At 36.1% G+C, this 17,787-nt stretch overlaps 1 protein-coding gene and 1 long non-coding RNA gene across 5 annotated transcripts in view; one reads left to right on the top strand and one right to left on the bottom strand.

The window, feature by feature from the left end:
- acsl6 (acyl-CoA synthetase long chain family member 6) overlaps positions 1–17,787 on the bottom strand; it is a 102,506-nt gene that overhangs the window by 76,021 nt on the left and 8,698 nt on the right. For 2 of the 4 annotated variants that reach the window (XM_047805694.1, XM_027152930.2), the window contains exon 1: positions 5,883–6,078. The exons of 1 other annotated variant lie outside the window; for it this stretch is intronic. In XM_047805694.1, coding sequence (XP_047661650.1) covers positions 5,883–6,063 — 181 coding nt within the window. In that variant the 5' untranslated portion in view covers positions 6,064–6,078. Of the gene's footprint in view, positions 1–4,954; positions 5,273–5,882; positions 6,079–17,787 lie in introns of those variants that run through there. One more of the 4 variants, XM_047805696.1, reaches the window with a different exon arrangement.
- LOC113646585 lies at positions 185–3,150 on the top strand. Its single transcript, XR_003441485.2, has 4 exons — positions 185–355; positions 1,159–1,165; positions 1,541–1,632; positions 2,225–3,150. It is a non-coding gene; the product is annotated as an uncharacterized LOC113646585 (long non-coding RNA).

The following is a 17,787-nucleotide window of genomic DNA, read 5'->3' as shown; positions in this document are numbered from 1 at the left end:
GTAATTGTCTAACTGCATGTTCATCTTTTGGGTAAAGTATTTAACTAAAAGACATAGGAAAGTTATTGAAAACTGAATTTTGGCTGTCTTTGAACACTGTAAAATCAAATAGTATACTTCATTAGAAAAATGCTATTGTTTACTTAAATCTGACTAAAATGTTGAGTTTACTAAAAATAGTTCATTATTGGTAAAATGTTAAAATAAATATTTGAGATTACTAATAAAAATTAAGTAATATTACTCGAAATGTTTGAGACGTTTCATTGGGCATGCGCAATGATGCACAACTCCCCTCCCCCACACTTTGCTGAAGCTCATGGACTGAAGATGGTTTCAGCATCCACCGATTAAGGTAATTAATTAAGGCATATTTTTGTTTTTCTTGTTTGTTAGTTTTAATCATTCAACACTTCTATTGACATTACTTTGTAGAACATGCTAGGAACGTTTAAACTTGTCTTTACATAATCATCTTTTGGACCGTTTGTAGCTTTGAACACCTCGTGTTGGATACCAACATCTAAAATGTTATTTTGCACTTTACATCTGTAAAATCGGATTGCCGGTAAATTATTTAAAAATGATTTATTTTTGTTAATTTGTGTAAACAGTGTAACTTAACTCGTCTATAATTGCCATGCGTTATAAAATCTAGCCATTTTCATCGTGGTGTGGTGTGGCGGGGGTTCGCGAGTCGTTGGAAGGAAGGAAGTAAAAAAACGGGATATGGGAGGCAAAAAAATCGAGAAGAAAAAAAAAACGGGACATGGGAGACAAAAAAACTGCGCGCGAAAATACAAAAGTAAGGTTAATTACACAGCCGGTCTGAATGTCGCCAACGCGTGCACTGCGCGTGCATCTTGCGTTGTAGGCAGCGTTAAAGTGTAGGTTACTGAATAGTACAGATTAAAGCTGCGTGTTTTAGTTTTAAAGAAATAGTTCACAAAACAGTTTTCATATGACTTGCATGATCATTTTATTTTTTCAATAGTATTGTTCATTGTTAAAGTTGTGGATTAATTCATTTTATTGGTAAAAATGTAATGCTAAATGTGCATGTGAACTTCATTGCAAGTTACCTTGCCTTTAACTTAAGTAATTAATTAATTTTTTTTTTCTTGTTCGGTTTTCTGTTGATTGCCTTCTGCCATGCAGTGGACTTGTAAGTATTGCTTCTTTACATCTGAAAAGAGGGCACGATGTCTTAAGAATTATCGCATAAACCATACTCAGATTGTTCCAATACCATGCCTCCACTCAGATTGCCCATGTACTTTTGTCATTTAATGCACTGAAAGTACATCTTTCAAAAATCCATCCCCCACAAACAAGTGTGTTATCAGGGAGGTCTAGTAATGGTGTAGTATGTTACAAATGCCATGTTTGTGATTTAGTGGAGCTATGCAGTGAATCTTATTATTTTGCTCATTTGCGTACTCATTTGAGGAATAATGAAAGTGCAATGATAAAGAAAATGTAGTTGTCTTTATTGTATAGTCTGTGTATGATCGTTAACCTCATTCTCTGTTTTTCATAGTCATCTGATGTAACTTGTGTGCACACTACAGTACTTCATGGCCTTCCAATCCTCCTGGGGGTGATTCTATGGAATTTTTCAGGACATACTTTGTAAGTATATGTTGGTGTTTACTTCTTTATTTGTGCTAATGCTAAATTGTGTATTAGGGTGCATTAGAGTATAGATCAGTTGAAGAGTACACAGTTCTTTGTCTCTTGACCTAGCCAGCATCTCAGTAATCACTTTCAATGTGCAGAAATGTAGGGAAGACATTACTAAAATAGTCTTTGTGATCATAGTCATTCAAATGTAGTTTGATGAAATGACAATAATACTAACAGTGGAGGCTAACACAGAAGAGGATAAATTGTTGAATAAAGTTTGTTTTTCTGCAAGCAAAGTATTCCTGTGTCTTCAAGATTACATTTGAACAACTATGATCACATGGCCGGTTTTAGCAATGTCTTTACTATCTTTCTGGATGTTGAAAGTGAAAATGATGTGGAAAACTGGGCAGGGAAACTCAAGATATTATAATTGGTATCTTGTGTAAAACAGTATAAAGGTAATTAATGCCAGAATTTACATTTTACAATCAACTTTCCCTTTAAAACAAGATCACACTTTCTTATGCTTCATGCTTACACAGGACACTGTTCCAAGGTATGGAGAAATTACCACTTGTTACTTTTCTCTGTTTAGGATTCAGATGTGAATGTAGACCTGAGTGCAGCTGATGTTGGCCTGCTCACAGTTTTACCAGAAGACATGCCTGCCCAAACTCCACATGCCCTTAATGTCAACTCATTAATAATAGTATTATTAATGATTAATACTCATTAATAGTATTCTCGAGGGAAAAATTGTGGTTGGTGATGTCCCAAACTTGCCACATGCTGTATGTTTTTCACAAATGAAATGTTACAAAGATTTAAAATTATTATTTTTTTTAAGTGTTTTTGCAGTTATTTGATGTCAAGTGGCAGTTATTGATTAGGTCTCCATGCTATTTAAGTAGAAGTATATATTTAGTATTTCTTCTGCATTGTTCTTAAAACTCTGTTTATTGTTTATTTAAAAAATTCAGAGTTTTAGATTGTGATGAGTGTCTTTTGTCTTTTCTGTTAGCAGTACTGGGGGGAAAAAATCGTTCACTTTACCTTAAAAAACTTTGGAAACTGATTGCACATAGTTTATGTTGTCATTACTTAAAATGGAATATTAACTTAATATAGTAGGCTTACTTAATTTTTTTCTGTAATATTAATCAGTATTATATATTAATTATTAATAAACATTTAGAAGTATATTAACTTAAATTTACTTATACTTACTTGATATTTATTAATAAATTTACTCAGAAATAATAAATTCAGCTTACCTGTAGCTAATTATTAACCTAACTTAGATTTTTGCCTTAAGTTTACTTTGGAAACCGACTGCCTTATTTTTTCAAAGTTTTTTTAAGTAAACTGAACTTATTTCGAATTTACAGTGAAGTATGGTTGCTGATTGATTGTTATTGTTTTTTTTATTGTACATAAATACATGATCACTGAGAAAACATTGCAGAACTTGATATCATTGATCATATCAACTACTATTAAAGGGGGTAACAGTTGCATCAATACCTTTGACCCACCCATATTCCCAATCTGCAATATCTGTTCTGCCTTGATAACCTGTTATACTAGATAAGATTACCAGGGCATATGATTCATTTTTATTGTACTGTATTCTAAAGTACTTGAAGTAAGCATTCTTTTCTGTAACAGCAGGCATATTTATCCATTCGGTGCAGAATTGTTAACAATATTTGATTTGCTCATACAGATCTGTACACTGCTCAACCATTTTTGAATAGTAAAATTCAGCCATCACCTGATAACCTCTACACACATGTGTTCAGTATTACAAGCAGGGGCTGTTCTAGGCTTTTTTTAGGGTGGCTTCAGCCACCCTGTCTGTGATCTCAGCCACCCTAAAACTAAAAGTATAATTTTTACTTTCATAAATAAACAATAAAAATTATGTTAAAATGCAGGACATGTCGTCGATGGGAAAGAAAATTATCAGTTTGATCCAAGAGTGATTTTTTTTTTTACTTTATTCGAACTGAGAAGCACACGTACATGCAGCATGCACATGCAGTCAGAGCTGGATTCGTTTATCTATAACCTTAATTGGCGGCAACCAAAAGCAGTGAAATTTCAATATTCTTATTACCAGAGTTGATAGCACATACAACATATTAATGCAAACAATCCATTCAATACTAAATAAAAATAACATTTATTGATTTGGTCTTTGTCTTGTGAATATTTTTATATTAATGACTGCATTCATTGGACACACTGTTTGTAGAGAATGCACACAAATGATGAACTGATTTGATTCAAGACTGGCATCATTACATCATGCATAAAATTTTGGTGTCCACTTCTGCCATTTTAAATAATACCATAACTTTTGGCTTACCATGTAGTCATATAATATATAATATAAAACTCTTCTTGTTTTCAATTCTCACTGAGGGCTAAGCCCCCTAAATATGAAATCCTAGAACCTCCCTTGGTTACAAGGTTTTTTCTTTTCTTTTCATAATTACAACCTGAAATCTGAAAAGTCACAATGTTCCAAAAATCACGTGGAAAAATGCATGAAATGCAATCAACTACATTCAAGACTAAGCAGCTTACAGAACTGCTGGAGATAGGTGGAGTGTATGCATATGTGTCTTGCATTTAGAAAACCTATGTCAGCCTCCTATCTTTGGAAGGTTAAAGCTGATAAGGAGTGCTGAGTGGCAGAAAGAGGGATAACACCTAACGCAAAATTAACCTATCCTTGCTGGCCACCGTATCACCCCACACTCAGCTGATGCAATTCTCACCCCCTCCCCCTCTATAATCTGTGCCGCACTTTAATCTTGGCTATATGATACACTGGTCTTGCACTGGCTTTACAAAGCACATCGAAATGCATTTTTATAAACATACTCAGGTATCAGAGATGCAAACTTCCAAAAAAATGAGTGGCGCAACTTTTGAAGTAAGGGCAATTTATCACGCCACTCTTGACTAACTAGAAGGTATTTAACGAATCCTCATTTGAGACAAAGTCACAACAGTTCCCAAAATGACTACAAATACAGAAAACCTTTGCATAAAAAACATCTTTCCTTATTTGTGACCCAGAATCCTTGACAAAATTATCATGCTTGTTTACATATCAGAGTGGAAAACTAACAAGAGTGAATTATACTCCTCAAATTTTTGGGCTTGAATTTACAAACAATTATGTGCCTCATGAGATAAATTTAGCACCAAAAAGGTGCCTTTGCCCAGACACACCCTCTGCAGAATAAAGCAAACGTACAATCCATTAAATCCTTTAACAGTACGCATTTAAAAATATTAATATAGTATTTACCTTCTTGTGTCCCAATAAGTCAAACTGAAGTGCACTACCGTGCCGGATGAAATACAAAGTCCCAGCCACTTAATTATTGAGGAGGGGTTAATTTCTGTCTCTAGTTCCAACTCGTTGCATAATTGATACGGTGCAGTACCACATGGAGAATATTGTATGTGTGAATGTACGTGTGTGCGCGTGCGAGGCTTACACGAATAAGACCTAATGCTGACTAATGCTCATTTTCCAAAAAATATAATCGAAACCGGCTGCTCATACAGCTTCTAACGATGAGCTTGCATTCTACTATGGGTTTTCAGAACCGCCATTGTGTGGACAGCTCCCGCCAATCAGAATCAACCAAGGCACAAGTTATAGCTCACGTTAGTTCAAAAACAATGTGTGCAGCACATTATCATTTTAATTTTCTGATAGGCGTGCAAGTCGTAATATTTCATCATATGAGAATACATTAATGGCGGGCAGATATAGCCTATATAACCCTGTACGTAGGTTATTCTATGCCGATTTACACGGCTTGTTCAAAAAGCCAACATTAAACACAGCGTTAGTGAACCTCTCCCTAATATCTAATCTCACCAGTGTGCTAGAGAGTGAATTGATTTTTTTTCACCTATATTGTTTACATCGATACATTATCATAAGGTTATTATTTATAATATGCTGTATTTTTTCATTGGCCGCCTAGTCGGATATCCTATTCATCTCAACCTTTAAAAGTAACGCAACTGATCCGATTATACAGGTAGGCAATATCCTTATTACAAAGCTTGCCATTGCGCACTCCTAATATCCAGTGTCGAATGAATTATTGCAGTATTAGTTAGTGTGAGCCATTAATTACATGAACATTGTTTTTGCCTTAACCTAATGTCGTCGGCTAACACACCGTCACACCCATTTGAAATTAAAATATTAAACTTACCTAGTATGATCCAGAGGGATCCTGCCACTAGAGCAAAGGCGAACATGGTTTGTGTCATTGAGATAGCAGTCTCAGCAGCATGCCGCACGTATTTCAAGTCGCAGATGTTAAATGCGAGATTACATTGAGGAGTGAAGTAGGCTGGAGCTCTCACCAGTGGCAGTAGGGGAGAGCGGGGCATGGCCTAACGCGGAGCACGTTATACCAGACTTTATTTAGTAGTTCCCACATATACTAGTATGACGAATTTTCATTATTGTTTGCCATGAACAATGAGTTTTAAAAAATTGCACCAAAATTTACATCCTGAAAGATATTAAGGGAAGATCATTTTACCATAAGAAGTAAAATTTCACAAAGATGTCTTAGCTGTGTTTAGTGTTAATTTAAAATTAGAAAAATTTATTATAATTTTAATATATTACATCATCTCTAAATGCTTCTATAGATTGAAGAAATTAGTAGTCAGTTCTAAATGTCAGTTGTATACAGGAGGCAAATTGTCAGAAATTGCAGCACTATTAAAATAGCCATGTAAGTTCACACAATTCCCTTTAATGATTACAAAAACTGCAGCAGGAGAAATTAGCCAAGAAAGTTTTGTGAATGACAGGACACAAAGTAATGAGGTACAATAGCTGTGTATAGCTATCATGTGATGGTCCAGAGATTTAACACAGTGAAAAAAAAATAATGAAGCAAGAGTGATAGAGAATCTCTGTGGCAGTTGCTCCTGTCATTACAAAAGTTTTTAGAGATAGTCTAAGAGATAGAGATAGTCCAAATTTACATCATTTGGCAGATGCTCTTATTCAGAGTGACCTACAAAAGTGCTTTTAAGTCTCTATCATTGAATATTAACTCTGGTTCACTAGGTTCCAGGCTTAAGATTCCAAAAAAAAAAAAGAAGTATTTATTTGTTTGTTTGTTTGCACACACAACAAACAGGAGAAATAGGTCTTCAACTGTCCTTTGAAGATAGTTGGTGACTCAGTTGTCTGGGCCTTGGTGCCAGAATAGAAAGGAGTCTTGTTGTATACAGTACTTACCTCTTACCCTGAGAGATGGTGGGACCACTGCTCATGCTGGAAACTCTGAGGGTGCGAGTTACAGTGCAAGGAGTGATGAGGGCTTTGAGGTAAGAGGGAGCTGGTCCATTTTTCGCTTTGTAGGCAAGTATCAGTGTTTCGAATTTGATGCGTGCAGAATACTGGAAACCAGTGGAGGGATCGCAGCAGCGGGGTGGTATGTGAGAACCGAGGCAAGTTGAAAACAATTCGTGTAGCTGCATTTTGGATCATCTGCATAGAACAAATTGTGTTCATATGTAGACCTGCCTGCAGTGCATTGCAGTAATCCAGTCTTGAGATGACAAGAGACTGAACAGTACCTGAGTACCTGAGCAACATATGTGGATAAAACCATAGTTTATCTTGTATATTTTTTCATTAAATTATATTAATTTAGAGGGGTATATTAAGCTGTCATATGGTCATGTTACAAAATAACCCTCATGTTATAATGTTTTGTAGATCTAACATTTCACTTCTCTTCTTTCCAGGTAAATTTAAGTCATAATACAAGACCACATATTTGTAACAGACCTATATCAAAATAATGTAAGAGTCCTATTTTCTAGTATTTTTCAACAAACTACAGAAAACAAACAAACAAAAATTTAGAGTTTAAGAAAATGAAGAAAACATATTAAATATCGATTCATTGTTAAGGAATAGATGGAGTTTTGGTTCATCCTGTCATGCAAGTAATTCAGGCAATGAATATCACTGTTAGATTAGTTGAAAACAGTTTGAATTCATCCATTAAATTCATGGAGATTAAGTTCTCCACCATTTGCTGTTTTCTATCTATATTTTATTTATTTGTTTGTTGCATGCTTGTTTAATTGTATTTAGCCACATTTCCTGATATTTGTTATCACCCTTCCATCTTGACCTTTCTAAGATGAACAAAAAGAAAGAAAAAAAATTAAATGCTTAAACAAATGTTTATTTGTTCATCTGACATGGATAACCTACATTTAATTTAGAACTGTAATAGTTCAAGCAGCATTTTTTGACAGCAACAATGACAAAAAACTCTGTCAAAGCTGGAGGGACTGACAAAAGTATTGATTTTTTCATGAACATAGTAATACTGACTGAAAAGCAGAGTAAAGCTAACTGAAGCACAGTCTGATGGATGCACAAGATGGTGCCTCGGGGTTATAAGCTCATGCATTACTGCTGCTTACTGCTGTCTAACACCACTTGTTGAGCAAAAGCAGAAACAGGATTTACTACCAGACATGACAATGGCATTTACTTTAGCTGTGGCTTGTCATGTTTAATGCATGTGAACTGAAGAGGGCTTTGGCCAAATGCATGTTGTGACTAAATTGAACTTCATGTCTTGGCCATGTCTGTAAGCTCAGATAAATATAGTTAGCATTAATTCCTGTGATCCCAAAGTCACAAAATTCTGGACAGAACAACTGCTAAATAGACCAGATTTTCCTCGTGCCTAATTTCTCCTCTTGAAGATGGGAGTCTGATGCATTTGATCTTCAATGGATCAAACTTTCCATGCTAGTTCGAGTAGACACTTCATTAACTGTCACTAACCCTAACCCTAACCCTAGTCCATAATAAATATTAAGCACTTAAATTCATGTAAATATTTCAAAGATTCTACTTTTGAATCAGGTTGTGGTCAGTTATGAAAATTTTGTTTAGAAAATACTGCAAAATTAAAGCAGTTTTACAGGCAATGGAAAAGCTTATGGCACAAGAAGACATGAGAAAGAAATCTTGAAAGGAACGAGACTCCAAAGGAAACCCAGACTCATCTGGGTTACATTGTATAGTGTGATTATAAGTAAATTATCTTTTATAGTTGTATATTATATTTTCTGGAGTAAAGTTCATATGGCAGAGGTGTCCCACCTCACCCATTCAGTAATTCCTAGGAGAAATCAGCTAGGGTTTCAGGCATTAGAAAGTATGGTTTGTAGGTGTGAAATGTCACAGTGTTGGCTATGGAAAATGTACAGGGGCCATCAATGTCAGCTTCATGTTGGGGAGAAAGTGAGGGCAGGGGAATTGTGGGGATTTCCTTTTGGATCAGTCACAAGAAAAGACCCTGAAGCACATCTTTGACCAACAGATGATTATTGGTACCAAAGACCTGTAGGGAATTGCTGTTAATGTTGACTCATTATATGACTGGCCATTTAGTGGCAGTAACACTGAACCGTATCATGCCCTGTTTCTGTTGGCCACACATTTGTGGCTTTGTTCATAGGTGGTGTATGGCATGTGTCTTCCACTGAGATTCTCACGATCCTTACAAGAATTAGTAGAACAAACTTTGTGTTAGTATACATGGACTGGGCATTGTGGAAGCACTTTTCTGAGGTATCTTCTTAGTCAGGAACTTGGAAGAAGTCCTGTGTCTTGAGGCAGTGTTGTAGATGGTTTATCCTCCCATTGTGTCCTAACAATTGTAACATCTAACAGCAAAAACCTGAGAGCCATCCACACAATTGAATAACATACTTGAATTTGCTTGAGGCCTGAAACGAGATAATGTCACATTACGAGGGCAGGTGCACAGAAAGAGGCAATGGACTTTGAATAGACCAATTCAATGTCCTGAAAACACTGAGAGAGGTGATTCCTGGGGCTCTAGTGATGTTAGTTCCCAAACAGGAGCAGCTGGGACTAGAGATATGGCCCTTTTTACCCAAGTCCTTTGTGCTAACCACCTCTCCCCATCTCGAATAGGAGGGGTGCAAGGGGAAAAATGTCAGGGATAAATTCAAATGCATGGCATAGAGCAAACAAAGAGTCCCAAGGTGTTTGGAAGAGCCCTGTAGACGGTGCCTAAGATGAGACAGTCTGCTCTTGTAAGGACTTTATAAAACTAACTGTGATATCTGGGATCCTTGAGATGGGCAGGACTCACAGCAATCTGGGCTTCTACTTAGGGCTTGGGCAAGTGTGTCCAAAAAAATATAATACAGCAGTGATTTAGGTTTGAGACGGGAAAACATCCGGTCTGGTAGATGGAACCATGCTTTGGAGTGGACTGAACCATGCTTTGGGGTGCGAAGGGTAAAACGTGTTTTGTACAAAGGCCCAACCTTTTTCTCCCTTTTGTTCTACAGACTGAGGAGTCTCGTAAGACAAGGCTAGCATGCTGTACCTCAGTCAAGAGCTCTTAGTATGTGAATTTCTTTATGTATGTTTTATTTGTCTTTTAAACGCTACGATAAATTCTGTGTTTTTGTTTGTGTAAACGTATCTAAGAATAGGAAAATGCCAAAAAATACACACAAAAAATGTCATGAAACGCGGGGATAAAACAGACCCAAATGCAAGAAGCTTAACGAAAACAGGTTTTAATAACTAAAAAACACGAAACAGGAACACAGACTCAAGACAGGACGACAACAAAAGACAACAGCAGGACAAAAAACGAAAGACAACAGAGGATTCCGCACTGCTCAAGGCAACGCGGCTCAACTAAATAATACAAATAATTAATCAGACACATGAGGGACAGGTGTGCAGAGGCAGGGTGGAAGAGACAAGGGCATGGCAGACACGTGAACACAGAATGTAAACACAAAGCACATGGCCAAAGTCCTGACAGAAAAAATTAAAGAAATACACTTGTATCCCAAGTCTTCCTTCCTATGCACTCACAAGGGTTCTACACAGACTATTATTATTCTGATTATTAATGTGGATTATTTGGTGTAACCATTATCAAAGAGGATAACAATGCACAACATACATCCATTATCTCTCAAAAATATTTTGTCTGCTCATTATTATTATAGAACTTTTTTATCAACATTACTTAGCTTATTTATGTCTATATTTTTGATATAATATCTGTATGTTTGAAACGGGGGGGCATGGTGGCTAAATGGTTAGCACATTTGCCTCACCAACCTCATGGTAGGTTGACTGGCATCTCTGGAAAATTGTCCGTAGTGTGTGATTGCGTGAGTGAATGAGAGTGTGTGTGTGCCCTGCGATGGGTTGGCACTCCGTCCAGGGTGTATCCTGCCTTGATGCCCGATGACGCCTGAGATAGGCACAGGCTCCCCATGACCCGAGAGTAGAAAATGAATGAATGTTTGAATAAATTATGGCATGAAGTATGTTTGCATCTTGTATTGCAAGTCAAGTAAAGAAGCATTTATCGTCATTTCAACCATATATAGCTGACAGAGTATATTGTGAAATGAGACCATTTCTCCAGGACCATGGTGCTACATAGAACAAAGACAGAACTACATAAAACAACACAGAGCTAAGGACTTAAGTAAGGCAATCATAGCCACATAAACTGCATCTGTGCAACCTGGTGCTCACAGTGCAAGACAAAAGTCATGTGTTACTGTCTCTAAAAAGTGTCTTTCAAGACAGACAATTGGTAGCCCAGCAACAGGGCCATGCATGCCCAGTGCTTATTGTTACACTTCACACTTACACTTGGGGTGCAAAAGTCGGTCTGGTCCGAGCCTGGGGTGTACTCCCTCCACACACTCTTACTAGTTAATTCATTTCCCAAAATTACTTCCACACCCTCCGCTGGCAATAAAGATCACACTCCCATAATCAACTTCCCATTTATTAAAGGAGATTAAAAAATAACTTTATGCAGTGCAACATAGAGTCCATGAATCAAAACTTTTTTTTACCAAAATGGCAGTATAGACACTCACACTTTCTCTCGATAGAGAAATAAATCCTTCAGAAATAAATGGGGCGTCTTAGTCATTTTTCATATCATTCTACAATTTCCCACAGCTTTTAGAACAAAGATTTAACAACTCCTCTGAAGGAGCATTACAAAATTCCTCAGTCATAATTCAATAATTCTATATTCAACCCGACTGACCAACAAAATGATTAAAAAAGATTCAGTAATCTATAATGATGAATAATTAGTAATAATAATTACAGTAGCTGAGCCTCCCTAATACATACAAAATATTCAGCAAATGAAGCAAATACTGATGGCATAGAATTGAACAAACAGTCCAGAACCACCAACATGGCAGCACATTTGAACCTGGGGACACACACATAAAAAAACTAAAACATAAAACAATGCAAAGCATAACCACAACCTAGCACTTACAATAAACATAATTTTAGACCACAAGAATTCACCTCCTTCCGCTAATCCAAACAGATTTTGATGCTCCAGACATCTTCTGCAAACTACCAAATAAGAGTAATAAATGAATCGATTTGTTGTTATTGAAATCCAAAACAAAATTTAGACAAGCCCTCATATGCCTAGCTCAGAGATGCACCATTAAAGAGAGATGAATTGATGAATTAGCTCAAAAAGAATTTATTACATCCATAATCAATGAAACAAGTATCAACGTTCAATAATGTTGGTTAGTAATGATTGTGAATAAATGAGTAGAGGGTATTAACAGAATGCATGAGGGCACAACAAACAACAACATTAAAACTGGAGTGTGAGCCTGCAAAGCAGCAGCATATAAGAGCAAAGAAAGAGAGACATCTCAAGTACCTTTATTTTGTCTCAACCTGTGGGGCCAGTGTTGAGAAATCGAATCAAGTCCTAAGTCCTATATACTTAAAATACATATACAATAATTGGAAGACAGGTACATAACTAAAGCTTTGCTCCCTCCTTTTGTAGCTTTTATTATTTGAGGTACCAACAAAAAGCTTGCAAAAAGCTTAATTATTTAGAATAATTATATTTCTTATCTTAGCAGTAGGCTATCACGAAGGCTATCACAGTAAAGTTGTGTATGTGGGATTCAAGTGAAATAATCACACCAAGGTCTTTTACTGCTGCACATATGATCACATGATGATCAGCGAATTAGAAAGCTTGGATGCATTTTCTCAGTTGGTGCTTCACTGAGTAGAGTAATAGTGTTCAGTGTAGAGTGCTGCTCGGTTAACATAAGTTTGTGATTATGCTGGCACCTAATGTCAAAGTTGGGGAACTGCTAACTCTGCCTAAGGCATCCAGACTTTCCACTACATACAGTAAATCTACACTCTCTCTATCCACCTGGGAGCTAACACCACAAATAAAACTTATGATGATGGAAGAATTACAAAATATCTAACACTTAACACACTAAACAAGCTGAATGTTTGCTGTGTGTGAGTGTTTAATGTACCTTAGTCAAAGATTTGTTGTTTTATTATAGACATATGATGTGGAGGGCCTCTGCTTGGCTTTGCTTGCTAATTTCGCACCCTCTCTTTCCACTAAAAACACAAAGAGACAGAAATAGGTTGAAGGGTGTTAATAATTCAGAGGTGAGATTATTACAACTTACCTCTATCCCAACTTAACAGATAACATGGAAGAGCATTTCCAGATAACATGCGAAGATTTATGTCATTCTGCAAGCTAGTTGTCTTGGCATTTCCTTAGCAAACAAGAGTGAATATCTTTTGTGTATCTGGACTAGAAACAAATAAAATTGTCATTAGCAGGTGATTTAATTCTATTGTATTTTATTTGTATAGCGCTTTAAACAATAGACATAGTCTCAAAACAGCTTTACAGAAATATTAAAATTCAAAATTAAGAGAAGAAAAGAGTAAAGATTACAAAGTTTAAAATGTAATTTATATTTATCCATAATGATAATTAGGTAATGATAGGTGATGCAGGTAATGCCGCATAGAATGTTACAGCAGATGTAGCTTTTGTTTGGTATGTAATGAATTGTCAACCCTACAAAAAAAGGTTGTTTCCACTGATTCTTTGGTTCTGCTGAACAAAAAAATTCTCAAGAACCATATAGCTTGAAAACTCTCTATAATAATATGAGGAGGAGAGGAACCTTGAGAGGATCCTCACAGAGAACCATAAAGTATTATTATAAATAATGTTCTTTTTTACAAATATAGCTTTGTATAGCAAGAAGGGGTTGTGTAACCAGGAGCTTTAGAGCAACTTAAAAATCAATGTCATTTCTAAGTTCACTAGTTTTAACACTAATTCTTTCCTGTCAAAGCCATCAGATGTTCAATGATGGATACCAAAGTGCAAAACCAACCGTGGCAATAGCAGCCAGCATAGTTCAGTCTATAACAGTCCCATGGGTTGTCAAGCTGTCCAAATGGAGCCATCCCCAGAGGCAGGGTGTCCTGATAAATGTATCAGGCAGGTCCAGAGAGAAGAAGCAGAAAAATAATTTAATTTTTAATCTAATTTAATCTAATTTGTCTAATTTTTATTCCATTAACTTAATATTATTTTGTACCTTTTTTTTTCTAGTGTAAATAGCAATTTTTATTTTTTTTTTTTATCAAGGACACTTGTAAAAAGCATTTCACTACATGTTGTACTGTGTATGATTGTGTATGTGACAAATAAAATTTGAATTAGAATTTTTGAGTTTGATCTAAGTGCATTATAAATCCTCACAATGTAATATACAGAGGAAACACATTTCCCAGGCCTCCAGGAAAAGCTGTTCCTTCTGTAATTTAGCTTAAACCTGTTATACATAATAAATGCCATGTAAATACATCACAGACATTTCTGTAATATACAGTAGACACAAATTCTCAGGCGTCCTGGAAAGTCTGTACCCCCTGTGGTTTCAGATTTATGTGTCAGAAGTGTCACGATTCCCTGTTGGAACACCAGGGGGAGATTTCAGCAGTCATTTTCTTTATTCCCCGCCATGTTTCTTTATTTGTGTTGTATATGCAGTGTTGTATAAAGTAGTAGAAAACAATACTTGAGTAAAAGTACAAGCATCGTACTAGAAAAAGACTTTGGTTGAAGTGAAAGTCACCTTTTAGAATATTACTCAAGTAAAAGTCTTAAAGTATCTTATATTTACTGTACTTAAGTATCAAAAGTGATTTTCTGATAGTTAATGTACTTAAGTATTTGAAGTAAAAGTAAAAAGTAAAATTTCAGTGATTTTCGGTAGGCATAAGGGGTTTTAGCTCTCAGTGAGAATTTAAAACAAGAAGAGTTTTATATTATATATTATATGACTACATAGTAAGCCAAAAGTTATGGTATTATTAAATGGCAAAAGTGGACACCAAAATTTTATGCATGATGTAATGAGGCCAGTCTTGAATCAAATCAGTTCATGTATGTGTGCATTCTCTACAAAGTGTGTCCAATGAATGCAGTCACTATAATAATAAACAAGTATTCACAAGACAAAGACCAAATCAATAAATGTTATTTTTATTTAGTATTGCTATTGCATTAATATTTTGTTTGAGCTATCAACTCTGGTAATAAGAATAGTGAAATTTCACTGCTTTTGGTTGCCGCCGTTATAGATAAACGCCTCCAGCTCAGACTGCGCGTGCACGCTGCGCGTGCCTGTGCTTCTCCGTAGAGCGTGTGGACGTGTGTAATGTAATCTAGTAGCAGTTTTTACTTAAGTACGGTAACGAAATATTTTTACTCCGTTTCATTACAACACTGTGTTGTGTATGTGTGTCACGTGTGTTGCCAGGTGTGTCGTTCCTAATTAAAATAAATTCAATTCAATTTATTTGTATAGCACTTTTAACAATTTCCCATTGTCTCAAAGCAGCTTTACAGAAGTATGGAAACAGAAGAGAGAAGAAAATAAATATATAATCATAAGAAGAAAAATAAGAATAAAAATAATTAAGTGAATTATTTTTATTCTTATTTTTCTTCTTCTTTTCTTCTTCTTATATTTAAAATACTATATACCAACCCTCTTCTTATACTTATTTAAAATACTATATATATCTATCCCTATCACTAATGAGCAAGCCAGAGGCAACGGCGGCAAGGAAAAGCTCCCTGAGATGATAGGAAGAAACCTTGAGAGAAACCAGGCTCAGAGGGGAACCCATCCTCATTTGGGTGACACTCTACAGCAAATAGTGTAAATATAAATGAAGTAATTTCTACAACAGTTTATAATAGTGCAGCCGAGAGATCCTGAGTAACTCTGAGTTCAGCACAGACCTGATTGCTGATAAAGAACAGACCATACAGCTCTCTACAGTCTCTGGGCGGCTTCATTCACAACAATCCCATGAGACACTGGCTGACCATGCAGATCAATCCCTGGCAAGGTGACCATCAGGCGACGAGACTAGCCAGCGGTAGAACATCAGGATTGATGAAGTCGCTCCGTAAGAAAAGACGATTGGGCTAGGAACTCAGAACACCGGGAGCTCCAGAGTGGCATATATAGCTTGACAGAGAGTGAGAAAAATTGTTAAGTATGACTGTAATCAGGTTATGGACAATGTAAATTATGTGCAAAGTGCAAGCAGGGACTCTGGCAAGACTAGCTATGACAGCATACCGAAAAGGCTAAAGCCAGAAGGCGTGACAGACATGAGGGCTTCCTGGGATGTAAAGCATCCCACCACTCCACAGTCTACGGAAATGAGTGACTTGCGAGGGTCGTAAGCCAACAGCATCTAGACATCAGACATATGTTTATATCCTTGTTGCCTCACATTGTTTCCAGGTGTTTTTTCCCATATGTCTGTAGCCTGTGAATTTTAATAAATTCCTGTTTTTTTCACTATCCCTGTGTATGGGTCTGATTTCTCTTCCTTGGAGGCATTTGTTTTCCAGACATTAAGAGACTGTTCTACAGTACAACTGAACCTTGTTATACATTATGAATGCCAGGTACTGTACATACATCACCTGTCAGGACTTCTGCTTGGACATTCTCTTCGGGAACATTAGAGAGCGTTCCTTACCTGTTCGTAATTGACTCATTATGATTTAAAAAAAAGTGACGTGACATACGGCTAAGTATGGTAAACCATACTCAGAATTCATTCTCTGGATTTGACCCATCCAAAGTGCACACACACAGCAGTGAACACACACCCAGAGCAGTGGGCAGCCTTTATGCTGTGGCGTCCGGGGAGCAGTTGGGGGGTTCGGTGCCTTGCTCAACCCACAACCTTAGGATTACGAGTCAGGCTCTCTAACCATTAGACCACGACTTGCCCTATGTCCTCCATGTTGTGTGTAGCTTCGCGGAGTCCTTGTCTTTGTTTGTCGGTTTATGTAGCTTGTTTTGCCGGTTCTTGTGCTCGTCAATTTATGTTCCCTGTCTGTTTCTTTTGTTGATTAATTTTTATTTTTTTTTAACGTTATCCCTGCGTTTGGGTCTGCTTTTATCCCTGCCTTCCGTGACATCACCAGCATCATTGTAGTGCATTATACATCTGTTTCCATACCCGTGTACCTTTATTTAATTAAATTATTTAAAAAATCTCTGCAAAAAAGCACATAAAATATGAACAGTTGTTGCATTATAAAGCCATTTTAGTCGCAAATAATGTAATCGTTGTTTGGAAACATCCTCTTCACAAATACCAGTTACTTCAGTGCACTAGTGGTCTTGTGATAGAATAAAGTATTGACGGAATGTGCTGAATGAAAACAATTTGTAAAAAGTAAAGTCTAGTGCTTAACTGTGACTTTTGATTACCCTTAAATAACAAGACAGACGGTGCTGCCTTTTCCGGCATGCAATATAGTTTACAAATATATAAATCAAAAAACAAAACAAGCGCACACACATATAATAATAATAATAATAATAATAATAATAATAATAATAATAATAATAATAATAATAATAATAATAATAATAATAATAATAATAATAATAATAATAATAATAATAATAATGTCCGAACAGAAGAATGTTCCTGAATATTTAATTATATTTTACACTTTAATTCTAGTCGTTACAGACACAGAAACCAGAGCAAAGCTACATTATATTTACTAAGTATATTTTACTAACAATTAAGCAAATAGCCTCATTTAATAAGACATTTAAGTCTTTAGCCAGTTAAACAGCACAGGAAAATTGAGTAAAAGC

This window comes from Tachysurus fulvidraco, chromosome 21, assembly GCF_022655615.1.
Source record: "Tachysurus fulvidraco isolate hzauxx_2018 chromosome 21, HZAU_PFXX_2.0, whole genome shotgun sequence".
In the NCBI taxonomy this organism is placed as follows: domain Eukaryota; kingdom Metazoa; phylum Chordata; class Actinopteri; order Siluriformes; family Bagridae; genus Tachysurus; species Tachysurus fulvidraco.
The sequence above is the reverse complement of the archived record's forward strand: the minus strand, read 5'-3'. Positions and strand labels throughout refer to the sequence as shown.